The sequence below is a fragment of the Ambystoma mexicanum genome, chromosome 5q, assembly GCF_040938575.1.
Source record: "Ambystoma mexicanum isolate Mex_15411 chromosome 5q, UKY_AmexF1_1, whole genome shotgun sequence".
Classification (NCBI taxonomy): Eukaryota; Metazoa; Chordata; class Amphibia; order Caudata; family Ambystomatidae; genus Ambystoma; species Ambystoma mexicanum.
Genome location: NC_090933.1, coordinates 979818455 through 979835277, shown reverse-complemented (window position 1 = coordinate 979835277; position 16823 = coordinate 979818455). Strand labels below are relative to the sequence as shown.

Sequence of the window (16823 nt, the reverse complement as noted above, 5' to 3'; positions counted from 1 at the left end):
TCTGCATCACAGCGTAGATAATAATAAACAAGAAACAAGAGCCTTACTGAGATAATAATAAACAAGAGCCTTACTGAGGTTTATTAAATACATCAAGGCGCAGAAATTCAGGATGGTCACCCTCCAGCACGTGCTGGGACAGCTGGAGGAAGGCGACTTCCCATCATCGTTGGACCTGGAGGATGCTTACTTCCCCATCCTAAAAAGGCACAGGAAGTTCCTCAGGTTCGTGGTTCAGGGACGCCACTACCAATTCAGAGCCCTCCCGTTGGGATTAAAGTCAGCACCCAGGGTTTTCACCAAGTGCCTGGCACCAGTGGCGGCGCGGCTGCGCCTGCAGGGGATCCACGTCTACCCCTACCTGGACGACTGGCTAATCCGGGCAAGGCCAAGGGAACTCGCCGTCGATCATACGGCGAGGACCGTCCGGTTGCTCATAGAGCTGGGGTTCGCCATCAACTACCCCAAATCCCACCTGGTTCCATCGCAAGTAGCTCTGTTTTGGGGGGCGAAGCTCGATGCGGTGGAGCAATTGGCCTCCCCTTCAGAGGAGAGGACCAAGACCATCCTGGGCAAGGTGCGGCGCCTGTTAGCCACGGACGTGCCCAGGGTGAGGTCCATCAAGTCCCTTCTCGGGATATCCTCATGCATCTATCTTGTGCCCCTTTGCAGACTTCGGATGCGTCCGCTACAGGAGTTCCTCAACGCCCACTGGTTTCAGGCGAAGGGCTGCTTCGAGGGCAGGATCCCTTTCGACGAGGAGTTCCGTCGGGCGATCCTACGGTGGGGCACCCGGGCTCACCTCACCCCACTACAGGCACGGACTTTCAAACCCTGGCGTTTCAGGAGACGTTGACTACCGGAGGAGAGGCCTCTTCACATCAACATCTTGGAGCTCCGAGCAGTGTTCTGGGCGCTCAAATCGTTCCTCCCGTCCCTCAAGGACAAAGTGGTGAGGATCTTCACCGACAACACCACCACGATGTTCTACATACAGAAACGGGGGCACCAGATCCCCAGCCCTATCCAAGGAGTCCCAGGATCTGTGGCACTGGGCCGTCGCCCAGGGGATGTTTCTGGTTCCCTTCCACCTGGCAGGAATAAAAAACACCATCGCTGACTCACTCTGCAGGGAGCTGTGCTCGTGCCACGAGTGGGAACTGCGCCAGGATCAAGTGGATCGACTCTTCCAACGATGGGGTAAACCCCAGATCGACCTGTTCGCAACGGCGATGACCTCCAAGTGCCAGAGGTTCGCCAGCAGGCTCCCACAGCCGAGGAGCATGGCCTATGCTTTCTCGTTCCCTTGGGACGGCCTGTTTCTTTACGTGTTCCCTCCGTTGCCGTTGCTGCTCCGCCTCATCAACCAGCTCAAGAAGTCCAGGTGCAGGATGATCCTCGTCGCACCGGCGTGGCCGAAGCAGATCTGGTTCCCGGAACTTCTGGACTTGTCAACGTCCCCGCCAGTCAGGCTGCCGGCGGATGCGGATCTTCTCTCCAGAGAAGGAGGCGCCATTCTCCACCACGACCCACAGTCACTGAACTTGCAGGCCTGGCTCCTGCAGCACTAAAGTTTGGAGGGTACGATATCCCGGCTAATTGCAGAGAGGTTCGTGCAAAGGCCTGGGCGTCCTCAACTCTCGTGTTACGGTCATAAATGGAAGAGGCTCTCTGTCTGGTGCCGTGCACAGAAGATTAACCCTCTGCAAATTGCGGCCCCTCAAGTGCTGCCGTACCTGTTGTCGCTGGCCAAGGCTGGTTTGGCTCATGCCTCCCTAAAAATACATCTGGCTGCCATCTCCCGATATACCAGGACGGGACGGGCGTCCTTGTGGTCTCATCGCCTGGTGAAGGAGGGACTATTCCGGTCATTCCCGCCGGTGAAGGCTCCTGCCCCGGCGTGGGAGCTTAATGTGGTGCTGACCAGGCTCATGGGGGGGGGGGCATTCGAGCATATGCATTTGGCGCCTTTTGAAGTTCCTATCATGGAAGACAGCGTTCCTCGTGGCTATCACCTCTGCACGACGTGTGGGAGAGATTCAGGACCCATCTTGCAAGCCTCCATACTTGACTTTTCATGACACGAGGGTGGTGCTAGAGCGCTGAAGTTCTACGTGGACCGCACAAAGAGGTTTCCAGAAGACATCAGTTTGTGAACTTTGGACCTGTGAACCAAGGGAAGGCCCTCTCGAAGGCTTCTATTTCCAGATGGCTCTCGGGATGCATCATGCACTGTCACCGGTTGGCAAACTGATCGTTGCCGTTCGAGAGCCCATTCGACCAGAGCGATCGCTGCTACCACGGCGTTCCTATCTGGTGTGCCCCTGCTGGACATCTGCAGGGCTGCTAAGTGGAGGTCGACGCACACCTTCATGAGATTCTACTGCGTCGGCCGGGATTCCAGGGAGGAGTTCAGAGTCGGCCAAGCAGTGCTGGGCAACCTGTTCGCCTGAAGGTGGGCCTGGTGAGGTGGTACGAGTTGCTTAATGTTGAGTTGTTGTAATGTGTAATGTTGAGCCTTGCCACCTCCTGTGGTTGTGCATGTGTGCACTGCTATGTATTCTTGAGCATGTGAATCCATGCCAGACCCCATGCTGGAGAAGGAACAAGTTACTTACCTGTAACTGTTGTTCTCCAGCATGGGTCTGGCATGGATTCACATGCGAACCCTCCCTCATTCCCCTCTGCGGCTCTTCACTTGGTCCTACTGCCACTTTACGTGCTACCAAATCTGAGGATGGCTGCCAGGGGAGGTGCTTAGGGAGAGGGCAATCATTGGCTGGGGGCAGTATGACCCAGAGACCAGCGATTGGTTACTACTAAGAAAGACAGATCAGAAACAAAACTGATACTGATTTTTTCTTTACCGAGGATTCCCAGCCTGATGACTGGGAATATTCATGAGCATGTGAATCCATGCCAGATTCCATGCTGGCGAACAGTTACAGGTAAGTAACTTGTTCCTTATGGGGTTTTAAGAGGACTCCATAGGCATCTTTTCATGTGTTACACAGCACCCTCAGTGCAGTGACACAGGGATGTCTTTTTAGACTTCCCACAGATACCTTCTCTGGCACAAGCTACTGTTTCCCAGAGAATGTAAAGGCAAATTGATTTTACTAGTCTTTCCAAATTCCTAGACCGAGTGTACACCATCTTACAATGGACTGCAGGAGGGGTTACATAGTATCCCCTTCATGTAAATACTCATGTAGCAGTCAAATGCTACCCTTTCCTATTGAAAAGGCAGGTGGCAGTGGTTTTACAACAAGCTACATGATATTTCCCGACCACGATCACCGGTCGATAAAAATCATGGGAGCCATGTTTTTCAAGATAGCACCTTAAGCCCCTTTGTTTAAACGAGTCCTGGTCTTCTTTTTTCGCCGTTTCTTTGTGGAAAGGTCCTTCTAGTGTTTCTCTGCGCACGAAACCAGGTTTGGTCCCTTTGTGTGCCTTTGGCGGGCTTCAGGACTGAAGATTGCCTCTGGCGCTGTCATGCACTCACCTATGGTGCATGGAATCAGAAATCCTTACGCTCTTAGAACGGCAGCCAAACCATTTTTATAACAAATGGTGACTGTTCTCCAAACTTCCTGCCAACGATATTGAATCCCTGCCTTTGGTCACATGATCACTCGCATGTCTATAGCACGTATTTAGGTGCTTTACTCGGAACGCTCCGTGCTTCTGATTGAAGTTACTCGCGGGCAGTTTGTTCTTCCGAACAGACTTCCTTTTGCTTTCTAAAGCATTCTGCTACAGCCAATTTCAGACGCCTCTATTATTGCTGAAGGTCCACAAGGCGTTTCTCTCCGGTAACTCCCAGCTTCAACTCTTCGAGTATGTCGTTCCACGCAAAAGCTATCCCGCTGGTCGTGTGCATTTCAAGCGTGCTTTCATTCTACGCCGCAGATCACCTGCCGGCCACGTTACCTAGAGGTTCCTTTAACAGCCTCTCCTCGTCGGCTGCATTTCACCGTCAACCGTACGGCTCCAGCTCCTACGGGCTTCCGCATTGACCTTCTGAATTCAGGTCATTCTAAGCGGTGGCTTTCCAGTGCCAGATACGGTGCCTTCCACAGAATTTCTCCTCTGCATTGCTGCTACGGACGGGTCCTGTTGTATTAAGGTACAAAACTTTGATAGCAAATGTTTTATTTGAATCCTCCACATTACTTCTCGAAGTGCCATCAGTTTCAGTTTGCTCTCCATTACCAAGGTATGAGTCAACACTACAATCCAGTATATTTTTAGTACATTCCTTTCTTGGAGAATTTCAGTTTGGACTTAAGACTCTCGGGTGAATAACATTCACCTTAAACAGCACATCATGTGGGAGAATTAGGATTGTTTTGTGCATTGAAACAAATGCTATCCAGAGTGCACCAGCCCAACTCTAGTTCGGCCCTCGTTCCGTTCGTGATTAGTTTCCTACTAACCTTCCCTTCCGTGTCGTTGCTTTCATTTGATGGTGGATTTGACGGTTCTTCACATGCATCAAGTCATCTAATCCTTTAAGGTTAGTGCAGAACTTAGTGGAAATTAAGGTAAACCCAGTGGAAGATTAGTTATTTACCATTTGTTTTTCTTGTAACGGATTGGAGGCTGTGCATAATTATTCATCCTTTCGGGTGATTCTTCACTCTGTATATTTCTTCGGGCAGAATGTGGAATTATTGGAAAGGATTCTTCCTTGAGGATTCTACTCTGAAGGTTTAGAAGAGATACCAGGATTCATCGTGTATCCTTTATTCTCCAGCATTGGATCTTTCATGGATTCACATGCTTAGAATATTCCCCGTCGTCAGACTGGGACCCCTCGGTACACATATATAGCCTTTTCCAATAGGAAAACTTCCGACACTTTTGTGTCCTATCTACGTCCTTTTAGGACCCGCCTGCGCATGCTCCGTAGGCCGTCGCCGTATAAGAGGCCCGCCCCCGCTGTTCCCTTTCAGATTTCAACCGTCTCCAAAGTAGTGGGATCTCCTCGCGTTGTCTTACTATTTTGTACAAGGTTGCATTACTGGAATTTGAGTACAGAAAAGGTCCTCCGTGTCATGAAAAGCGCTGTTCCGCCCATGCGCGACGTGCGGCTTGAAAAAAGTTTACGAGGGGGACGGACATATGGATTGTATATATTGCCTCCACCCTCATCATTCAGCGGATAACTGCGACATATGCAAAGGGTTTTCTCAAAAAACCCTCAAAGACCGCAGTCGACGACTGGTGGCATGGCTGAATGATGGAGCGGGGGCATACCCCCCTTCGGAGGTAGGCTCAACACAATCGGCGAAAACATCACGCCTCGCTACCTCGTCGGAACCACCGGTGAAGAAATCTCGACCGACGGAAAAAGAGTCGTCTGGAAGAGACTCCTCGTCAAAGAAATCATCTTCATCAAAAAAGCATGAAAAGGAAAGGAAATCCTCCTCGGGTGATCATCATAGATCAACCACGAGTCGAGTAAAAGCAAGTCAAGTGTGGAAAAGGCGGGACCGCCAAAACCACCTGCTAAGTCACCGTCGTCGACGGCGGCCCAGTCATCGGCCTCCACCCTGCCACTTACGCAGGTGGCATCCACCGTCCCACCGTCGACGATGGCCTCGTCGACGGGGGTTCTAAAGGAGGCCTGGAGGCCTGAAGTTTTTGATCCGACCCCACGGATACTTTACTACAAGAACAGGCTGTGTTGCTGTCCTCGGAGGACGAGAATGAAAGAATAGCTGGCCCAGCAGACCTAGGGCTACGAGTGGCTGACAAGTTGTCGACGAGGGGATCCGTTATACCGGTATCTGCCCCTCTTCTCAATCCTCAATCTGTTTTGTCGTTGGAAATTCTGTCCATGCTTCAGTCGTCGTTACAGTCGTTGGACCAGAGACTACCTCAGGCAAACCTGCCACAGTCACCCGTCGACGAGCTGGGCCCGTCCCGTCAACCGACGCACCTACGCACGCCAATCTCAGCACTGGCACAAGAGGAAGGTGAGCTGCCAGATTCGGAGTCTGACAGGGGAGCCATGTCGGATATCTGCGTTTAGTATCCAAGAGATCCAAATGCACTCGGGCGTGATTGGCTGGCTGACTGTCCGGCAAGGACAGCCACCCTGCTGGGTGAGTGAGAGCTACGCTGGAATGAAAGGGAGAGAACTGTTTAAAAGGAGAGTCTCTTGGACTGGCAAGCAGTCGACCACTGCAACGAAAGGACTGAAGAAGAGCTGGAAGAGACGGCTGCTGCATCTCTTGGACCGTTGGTTTGCCTGTTGAAGCCTTGCTGCAGGTACGAATTGCCAAGTTCATCTCGACAGAGAAGCCCCTTCAAGGACAACTTCTTCGTTGAGTTGGTGGGACAAATCAACTCGTAAGCCACCTAGATACCATTATCAAGGCTGGTTAGGATTAACCAGGGAGAGGGATACCAGCTTGTGGGCTTGGATCTACAACTACTGGAACTGAAATTACTCCATCTGGTTTGCTTTTTCGATGATCCTGTGCAGTGCAGGAGTCCCCCGAGGTCCTCCCTCTTGTCCCCACAACGGAGGCTCAGGAACAGTGAGATCTGCAGGGACTGCCAGGAACCAACAACGTCATCTGCATTTGTTTCTTCATAGTAAGGTACTGTGCCAACCCGATTGAGAGAAGGCCACTCTCGCTGTGAAAGTTTGTGAAACTTTCCCAACTTGTAGGCCTAATCAGCTTGTGACCCGACATGCTTCTTTTTTCTCCTGAACTACTACTGAGACCTTTGCAAAGACTTTACCATTTGATACCAGAACTGCTCTTTCCTATACAGAACACTAGCCCATTGACTTTGGCCTGGCCTATTGACTTGAATTGAACTCTTCTGGTGAACTAAAAATATTTGCACTGTAACAAGTATATGTGATATATTCTACTTAGCTTGTCCCTTTTGCTCACTTCTAAAGAACTGAACTGCCATTTGGCTCCTATTTCAGGGAGCTCAAACTGTCTCAAAATAGTTTTGTATTGAAGTGTATTTGTATATAATTTTTAAGTTGCCTCCTTCTAGTGAAATGTTTTCTAAATAATTGTCATTAATGAGTGTTTTACCAAGAAACCTTGAGTAGAAGTGTCTACTTGAACCACTGTGATTGAAAGTCCTCTGTGTAATTCCTTGTACTGCTCACATTCACTCCTGAGATGAGCCTGGCTGCTCAGCTCGCTACCAAAAACTGTGTGGTACAGACTTGTACCAAAGGTTTGTTTGGCTAACGCCTGTAGTCCTTATTGTGTGTAGTGGTCCCAGAGGGTACTGCATGCAATTATGCCTAAAAAAGCCAAACCCAGGAGCGCTGGTGAATTTGGCACATTCCCATCGACGCGGAAAAGGGGACTGAGGTGTGGCCCCGGAGGTCGGAGTCAGGGCAGCACATGCTCCCATGGCTGTACCCCTCTAAATTTAAAGGGGAAGGATGTTTTTTCTGGTGAAAAAGGTTGTCTTCCGTCCCTTGGAAGGAACGCCCCTGCAGTATGGAGTAAAGGGGATGGGACGTAAGGGTAAGGCTGCATACCCTACCATCCCTCCGGATAGGTACGAGCACGTGATCGATAGGCGTGCAAGGTATTTTCAGCTGGGAGTATAGCGTTGATGGCGGCCAACTCCTCTTGTGCCTTGGCAAGATTTTAATACACCCTGTGGGTTTGCTTATCTATATTGGCTGATCATATTCCTGAAGGGGAAGAAAGAGAGGGCTTCATGGCTCTTAAGGACGGCAAGGAAGCCATGTGTGAATCCCTTCAGTCTGGGTTGGATGTTGCAGACCATGTCAGCAGGTCCATGGCTACGAGCACCGTAATACGCAGATTTGCATGGTTGCAGAAGTCTGGTTTTGGCTCCAGTGCCAACAGGAGGTGCACCTAGTTTGCATCCGGGCAAGGCAGGGGTTTGCTGGGCGATGCAATGCAGATCCAGTGGAACATGACCGCTTACGCTTCCCCCTGCGCCCCAATCCCCAGGTGCACAGGGTCATCTGCAGGATCCGGGAGTCGAGAGGCCTTCGGATCATCCCGATAGCTCCATGATGGTCAGCATGTCCCTGGTTCTCGGGGCTGCGCAGCCTTGCGGACCAGGCCCCCATACACCTCCCCGCTGGGCCCAGCACACCTATTCTCTCAGCTGGGGGGCACCATCATCCACCCCTCCCCACAGAAGTTAGCCCCCGCAGCATGGTTCCTTAACAGGTCTCCCTGAAGCATCTGCACCTGTCCCTGGCTAACCTTGCCATTATACAGGGGGCTAGGAGTGACGCCACCTGGAGCCAGTACCAAAAGCAAGTGGACCAGGTTCTGTCACCGGGCCGAATCAAAGGAAATTGATCCTTTGACTTGCACTTTTGACGACGTGCTCTCCTTCTCGGCACACCTCACACTCGGGCGTGCAAGTAGATACATGCCACACTTATCTGGTGGCCATTGGAGCTTACACGAACTCTCAGGAGAGGTATTCTTATCCTCGAATCCGGTGGTTAAGAGGCACTTAGCGGGCCTGACTAGACCCACCTATCAAGAAACCGCACCCGGTGTGGGACTTCAATGTGAGATCCAGGCGTTAGTGGCTTCAGTGCCATATACATTTCATAAGGACAAGGTGGTGCTCAGAACACACCCCGCATTCTTACCTAAGATCGTCTCCTCCCTTAAATGAGGGGATAAGGTCTTCGAAGAAAGTTGGTAACACTAAGGATGACTTTCAGAGGGTACTTCACTGTCTAGATGTCAGATGTGTTCTGAAATTCTACCTGGATAGAACCAAGAGCTTCTGCAAATCAGACACCCTCTTTGTCACCTTTGGGGTATCAAAACCAGGCTGTCGGGCCTCCAAGGCTTCCATAGCAAGGTGGATGGTTATTGGCATCAAGGAAGCGTATGATGGGCAGCACAAGCCGTTAACAGCAAATATGCATGCCCACGCAATCGGAGCGAAGGACCCAGTGGTAGCTTTCCTGACACGTTCCGTGGCAGGTTATCAGCAAGGCAGCTACGTGGACTACTTCCTCAGCTTTCTGCAAGCACTACTGCTTGGATGCCAGCGCCAGATTGGATGCAGCATTTGGTCAGGCAGTGTTAAGGAACTTGTTCTCTTAAGAGGGGCAAATCTCCACCCTGGGGCTACATTCAGTTGTAATCTCCCATAGTGTGGAGGAAAGGGGACGGGATGTAGGAGTAATAAGTTGGTCAACTAGTGACTAACTTACTCCTAGTCCATAGTCCCCTTTCCTCCATATGTCCCATTGTCCTGCCCCCCCCCCCTAATAGAACTGGTGTCATTAGGTAATGTTAATATTGTCGACGCATCAAAGGGGACTGGATGGCGCTTGTGGGGCGTACTCAGGGGAGTTCATGCTCCTAGGGCCGCGCACATCTAAATTGAAAGGGGGGGGGGGGGGTTTCTGGTGAAAGGTTCCGTCTCCCGTCCCTAGCGAGGGACGCCCATACAGTATGGAGGAAAGGAGACAATGGACTAGGAAGTATGTTGGTCATTACGGTGAGTAACTTATTTATGTTAGAGGAGAGAAAGGGTGCAGAGATGTTGCAATCTGTGGTATACCTGTTACCCATCTTTGACATAAACTTTGAACTGGGATGAGAGACTAATCTTAAAGGGAGGTATTAATGAAGATCCCATGACTCTAACATGATTTTGGCTTTTGTTGTAAGGGTTACATTTCTTCACATTTATGGAAGGTTTAAACTGTTCTATAAGCTTCCCACAAATGTGCTTTGGAAAGAGGAGCAATGAGGCATCTGAAATGGAGCACTAAAAAGTGCCATGAGCTCTGGAAAATGTCTGAATAGGATAATGATGAGGCTAGAAATGAGAATGTGGATTGCCTGTAACCTTTTTTCAAATTAGCTTTTGTGTGAAAATTCCAATTGCAGAGTTTTCTCTGAAAAAACTTCACAAAGATAGCTTCAATTAATTACTTTGTCTTTTGTGCACAAATGTTGATTAGCTTTTCTGTTTCAGGTGTTGGTGAATGACTTTTTCTTGGTGGCCTGCCTTGAAGACTTCATTGAAAATGCTCGTCTCTTTATTTTTGAAACATTTTGTCGCATTCATCAGTGCATTAGCATCAGGTAATAATGGCCACGTTTTTATGCTGGTTTGAGCAATATTTTGTCATCTCTGACCTAATCTCTGCACAAATTGATGTAAACCTTAAGGCTATACTGAGGTGGAGCAGGGTAATTCGATAAAGATTGTATTGGGCGTATGGATGTTCATGGCCTACCTGGTAGAATGAAGAAATCGGACATGGTGGTTGTGCCTCTTTTGAACGGTATCTGCTTGGAAACATGGTTTCTGATGTTTGTTAATCTGCTTAGAATCACATGCTATGCATAGGTCCGACATCCAGTGGTCACTGCAGAGTATTGCATTTTGTTTTTCGTAGTCGAAAAGAGGACGTCGACCAGGCGTGTCAGTAACACTATCCCTATAGTGACGTGTGTTGTACCCACAATCCCTCACGCGTCGAGGTCCCTTAGATTGTTTTTTTCCACCCAGTTACTGGTAGCCTTTATGGGGAGCTCCTGAGAGACATTGCCAAATCATTCCTTCGACCTTTGGTCGTTTATTATTAATATTAATAACATAGATCCCTCCCTCGACGCAGAGCTGTTTCTCTGCCGAACAAGGTCTTCGACGGAAGGACGAGCGGAGGAGATCCTTCGGCGCTGCCGAACACGTGGCCGGGCCTTGCCGGCCTTACACAGTAGGGAGAGTGGGGTTGTGTGGTCTTTCTTTTCTCTTTGAGAATGCCTTTCTCTTTCCCCTCCCTCTCTTCCGAGGTCGTAATCACACTTCTGGCCCTCAGCTATGGAGAGGACGCCCTTTAGGTTTTGCCCGCTTTGCAAGGGTAAATATACCTGGAAAGACCAGCACAAACGGTGCAACCGTTGCTTGCCCCTCGATCACAAGGACAGCTGTGCGGCCTGTAAGTTACTGAAGCCCAAAACGTTAAAGGACCGCAGGGTCAAAAGGTGGGTGGCCTACGCCAGGTCTAGGTCTGACTCCTCGCCCGCTGCCGCCGCCGAATGTGATGAGGACAGGGATTACACAGCCCCCGTAACGGAGGTTGTAGACCTCTCAAAGGAGCGTTCACGCTCCTCGTCCGTCCCCAGCCCCGACAAGCCCTGCTCACACCCAGCTTATGGGGATGAACACCCCGGCGACAAGGACGCACACAAAAAAGCACAAAAACACATACCCCCCGGCACGCATTCGTCAAAGACGAAGGCAGCCATAGCGCCAACGGGGCGTCGGGTCCACCGGCGTCTTCCGCCGACCGTAAGGGTCGTCCGCCCTCCCCGCTTCCGCGACAGGCGTCCGGGCATTCTAAAGATAAGGGCGCGAACACCAAATCCTCCGGCGACGTGCCTCGTAAGAGTGCTCACGTTGCCAGTAAAGACTCGACGTTACCTAGCGCGACGGCGACTGATCCCTCGGCAGAGAGAAGGATCGTCGAAAGCCTCGCGCGTATATCCACTAAAGACAGATGGCGAGCGATACGCCAAAAACCGCGCACAAGGCCAAAGAAACTCCGAAGGCGCAGGAGAACAGGTCAGGACCGCTCCCGCCGTCGAAGGAAAGCCCAAGCCTGCGAGAAGGCTTCTCAGAAGTCGATGGGTCGCTTAATTCGATGTTATGGGACAGAACCAGGCAACTACAGGGAGAAGAAAGTCCTTTTTCATTCCCAGACCGCTCTGGCCTACCTCAGTGGACCTTAGAGAAGTTCCAGTCCTGTATGGATAAAATAGACAGGTTCATGGCCATCACAGAAAATAGGGCACCCAAGAGACCAAGGGAGGCACCCCAGGAGAGTCCAAGGGTTAAATACCCAAGGTTCTATAACCCCATACAGGAAGACATGGACTCTTACGACCTCACTGAGGAGGACACCCACTTGCAGCAGGAAGATGAGTTCATTAATGATGAAGACCAACAAGAAGAAGGGTTTCATGAGGACACTAACATAGGTGAGGCAGGGTACGGGGAGGACACAGGCGAGGGTGACCCAAATCCCTGGCAGTCAACACCTAGGTCTACAGACACAGACAGTATAGTCATCGGGTCTACTGAAACTACACCAGTCAGGATCCCTTCGCCTGTTGATGATCAGCCCACCTTCAATGCGCTACTGAAGAAGGCAGCAGCACATTTCGAGCTCGAAACTGGGGAGGTTACCCCAGATACTGACTTCGTGGAAAGGATTATCAAGGAAAAACCTCCCACTAGCCAAACAATTCCCATCCTCGCCTCAGTTAAGACGTATTACCCCCCTCACTGTCCACTCCGGCACTGGTGAGAGGGGTCAATCCGAGAATTGAGAAATTGTTCTCACCCTCTCAGTCAGACCCACTATATATTAGGGGTCATTCAATCCCGGACTCCATAGTGGTGACCAGCACTAGGAAGAGGGCTGGGGTCCCACTGTCTACCAGCGAGGCACCCCCAGATAAAGAGGGGAAGAAGCTTTATGCCCTGGCCAAGAGAATCACCACCTCTGCAGCATTCTCAACCCTTCGGCATAGCATCTGCACCAAGGGTATTCACGAAGTACTGGCAGTGGCAGCGGCCCACCTGCGCAGGTTATCCATCCCAATATACCCTTACCTCGATGACTGGCTCATAACAGGGGATTCTTACGACACCCAAAAGACTGTAGACCTTTTGTTCCAACTGGACTTCTCCATCAACGAGAAGAAGTCCAGCTTAGACCCCAGCCAAGTCAAACAATTCCTAGGGGCTCTAATTGGAACAAAGGACGTCCTCGTCTTCCCCTCCAACGAGAGGGTCCAAAACATGCTGTTTCAGATCCCCCAATATGTGGCAGGTCGAGAGGTGACGGTGCGCAAAGCGATGCGCTTGCTAGGAATGATGGCGTCGTGTATTTGGTACCTCACGCGCGCCTGCGCCCAATGCAAGAGTGGCTCAACAGCCAGTGGTGTCAGGCCAGCGGACAATGGGACGATCTAGTGGTGGTCTTGCAGGTCTTGGTTCTCTCGCTACGGTGGTGGACAAAGGAAAACCTGGTAATGGGGAAACCTTTTGCCACACCCGCAGTGGAAGCCACTCTAACCACAGATGCATCCCTCACAGGATGGGGGCTCACCTATCCCATCAGACTGCTCACGGAGTGTGGACTCCGACCGTAGCATCCAAGCACATAAATCTACTGGAGCTACTGGCCGTGTTCAAAGCACTAAAAGCCTTCCAAGAACACATACATGGGAAGACAGTGATGGTCCTTACGGACAGCACCACAGCCATGTACTACATCAACAAGCAGGGGGGCACCCACTCTCCAGGACTGTCCAAGCTGTCCCAGAATATATGGAAGTGGGCTCTGACACATGTTCCTACTGTCACGACATGTACCAGGGGAACTCAATCTGCTAGCAGACGAACTCAGCAGAGACTTCCCTCTGCCCTCAGAGTACGAATGGCGGTTGCAAGAAGACATCCTTTCCGACGTCTTCACACAATGGGGATTCCCAGAAATAGACCTGTTCGCAACTCTGGAGAACTCATAATGCCAAAGTTACGCCTCCAGATACCCCCAGAACCAGTCCAAGGGGAACGGTCTGTCGATTCCATGGTCAGGGAGATTTGTTTACGCTTTTCCTCCGACTCCCCTTCTCAACAAGATTGTGCACAAGATGCACCAGGAACAAGTCACCATGATACTAGTGGCCCCTATGTGGGCCCGGCAGCCATGGTTCGCTCACTTGATGGAGATGTCCCCATCTCCCCCAGTGAAACTTCCCTGCCCGTACAACATGCTGTCACAGAACAAGGGCAGGACATTGCATCCATGTCCTCAGAACAGGAACTTAGCAGCCTGGCTCCTGAGATCATAGAGTTTGGACATCTAGAACTCCCGCAGAGATGCATGGACATCCTCAGGGAAGCTAGAAAGCCTAACACTCGTCACTGCTATTCTAGTAAGTGGAAAAGATTTGTCATCTGGTGTAGAGGAAAGAGCATCAACCCGGTTGACTGCTCACCCACACAAATTGTTCTGTACCTGACCCACCTATTGGACTCAGGTCTGGTGTTCATTTCTATTAAAGTCCACCTAGCGGCACTTTCTGCATACACCACTTCACAACTTAAAGTTTTGTGGTGGAAAATCCCAGTCATCAAAGCCTTCATGGAGGGGGTAAAGAGAATACACCCTCCGATAGCTAACCCAGCTCCCGGATGGGACCTAAATGTGGTACTTCCCAGACTCATGGGCTCGCCCTTTGATCCCATGCACAAGGGAACTCTTAAGCACCTCACTCTTAAGACTGCTTTCCTAATAGCTATCACCTCCATTAGGAGAGTAATTGAACTACAGGCTCTTTCAGTTCTAGACCCCTTCGTAACAGTTCAAAGACAAGGTGGTTCTACGCACACACCCAAGGTTTGCACCGAAATTCATCTCGAAATTCCATGTGAACCAGTCAATAGAACTACCAACGTTCTTTCAAAACCATTCCAATCTGGGAGAAAAAAGTCTGCATACACTCGATGTGCGCAGAGCTGTCATGTTTTACATGGAAAGAACCAGACCACTGAGAAAGACTAATCCGTTCTTTATCTCGGTGGCAGCAGGAAGGGAAGGAGATATAGTTTCAAAGTCCACTATATCTAGATGGATTGTTCAATGCATCACTGTTTCTCTCATGCTAAGAGAGAACTACCCTTCAAGCCAAGAGCACATTCTACTAGAGGCACGGATGCATCCATAGCTTTCATTGCAAATGTTCCCCTTGAGTCCATCTGCAAGGCGGCAACCTGGAGTTTGGTGCACACCTTTACAAAACACTACTGTTTAGACGCACACTCTAGATCTGACTCCCAGGTGGGACAGGCAGTATTAAGACATCTTTTCTCTACTGTTCCTTCTCATAACCCACCGCCAACTCCGGGTACTGCTCTCTAGTCTATGCACAGCATGTGATTCTAAGCAGATTAACAAACATCAGAAGACAATGCATTACTTACCGTAAAAGCATTTCTGATGGTTGTATCTGCTTAGATTCACAAGCGCCCACCCTTCCTCCCCTCTCGGATGGAAGGAACATAGACATCTTTCTACATCTCTCTTTACTGTACTCACTCACTCACGTATAGAAGGCTCCCTCAGGGCAGAAAAAATACAAACAGAGGGACCACGACGCGTGAGGGATTGTGGGTACAACGCACGTCACTATAGGGATAGTGTTACAGACACGCCTTGTCGACGTCGCCTTTTCGACTACGAAAAACAATACTCCGCAGTGACCACTGGATGTCGGACCTATGCACAGCATGTGAATCTAAGCAGATACAACCATCAGAAATGCTTTTACGGTAAGTAATGCATTGTCGTACTGCTCACATTCCCTCTTGAGATGAGCCTGGCTGCTCAGCTCGCTACCACAAAACTGTGTAGTACAGACTTACACCAAAGGTTGGTTTTGCTTACACCTGTAGTCCTAATTGTATGTGGTGTTCCCAGAGGGTACTCAAGGGAAGGGTTGTCCTTATCCAGACAGACAACTCGACCAGTATGTACAACATCAACAAGCAAGGGGGCGTGGCGGGGGGGGACCAGGTCCCCTTCCCTGTGCAGACTGGCAATCAACATGTGGGAATGGGCCTTTGAGAACGAGATTGTCCTCACGGCAGTCCACCTCCCGGGGGAATCCAACCTGGAAGCGCACAGGCTCAGCAGGTTGGGAGCCGACAACTACGAGTGGCAGTTGAACGACCTCGTTGCACAGATCTTCCACAGATGTGGCCTCCCCCAGGTGGATCTCTTTGCCACCAGGCACAAGAAGTGCTCCCAGTTCGCCTCCTGGAAGAGGCATTGCCTAGGCTCCCGGGGCGATGCCTTATGGATCCAGTGGAACGGCATGCCTGCATACAACTTCCCGTCCACGCCACTGATTCACAGAGTGCTTTGCAAGTTCAAGGAGTCTCACCAGCTCAACGTCATTCTGATAACTCTGTGGTGGCCAGCCAGGCCATGGTTCTCGGAGCTGCTCAGCCTCTCCAATCCACCTCCCTCTCAATCCTCTCAGGTCCCTCCAATCGACCTCCCGACGGGCCTAGCACATCTTCTAACAGCAGGGGGTCAAGATTGTCCACCCTGCCCCTCGGAAGCTGGCCCTCAGTGTGGTTCCTGAGCAAGTGACGCTCAGCCACCTTAACCTATATCGAGCCAATCTGGAAATCGTACATGGGGCTAGGAGCAAGGCTACCAGAGCCCAGTATAAAAGTAAATGGACCAGGTTCTGCCCTGGGCACACTCCAAGGATATCGACCCGCTTGCTTGTTCATTGGACGATGTGCTGTCATTCTCAGCGCACCTTGCCAACTCTGGCGGCAGGTGGACACCTGCTGCACATACCTCTCAACCATTGGAGCCTATAGGAATTAGGAGGAAGGGGTCTTCTCCGCCTCCAACCTGATTGTCAGGAGACATTTGGCCAGCCTTGCTATACTCTACCGGCCCATCAGGATGCCTCACCCTGTGTGGGATTTGAACCTAGTCTTGGGCGCGCTCGCGCACAATCTGTTTGAGCTTATGGCGTCTGCTGAAATCAGGCTGGTCACCATCAAGACGGCCCTGCTAGTCGGCCTCACTTCGGCGTGCAGGGTCAGCGAGATCCAGACCCTAGTCGCCTCAGAGCCGTACACTACCTTCCACAAGCCGTGCACTACCTAAAGTGCCATCAGCCTTTCACTTAAACGAAGAGATTGTCTTTCCTACATTCTTTGCTGACCCGAAGGACGCACCTCCAAGTTCTGCATTGCCTAGATGT

The 16823-nt window shown here is 50.8% G+C and overlaps 1 protein-coding gene across 1 annotated transcript in view; it reads left to right on the top strand.

Moving 5' to 3' along the window:
* Nucleotides 1-16823, top strand: part of EIF3E (eukaryotic translation initiation factor 3 subunit E) — a 284648-nt gene that overhangs the window by 164230 nt on the left and 103595 nt on the right. Inside the window, exon 10 of the mRNA XM_069621505.1 lies at nt 9991-10100. Within this exon, the coding sequence (XP_069477606.1) occupies nt 9991-10100 (110 nt within the window). The remainder of the gene's footprint in view (nt 1-9990; nt 10101-16823) is intronic.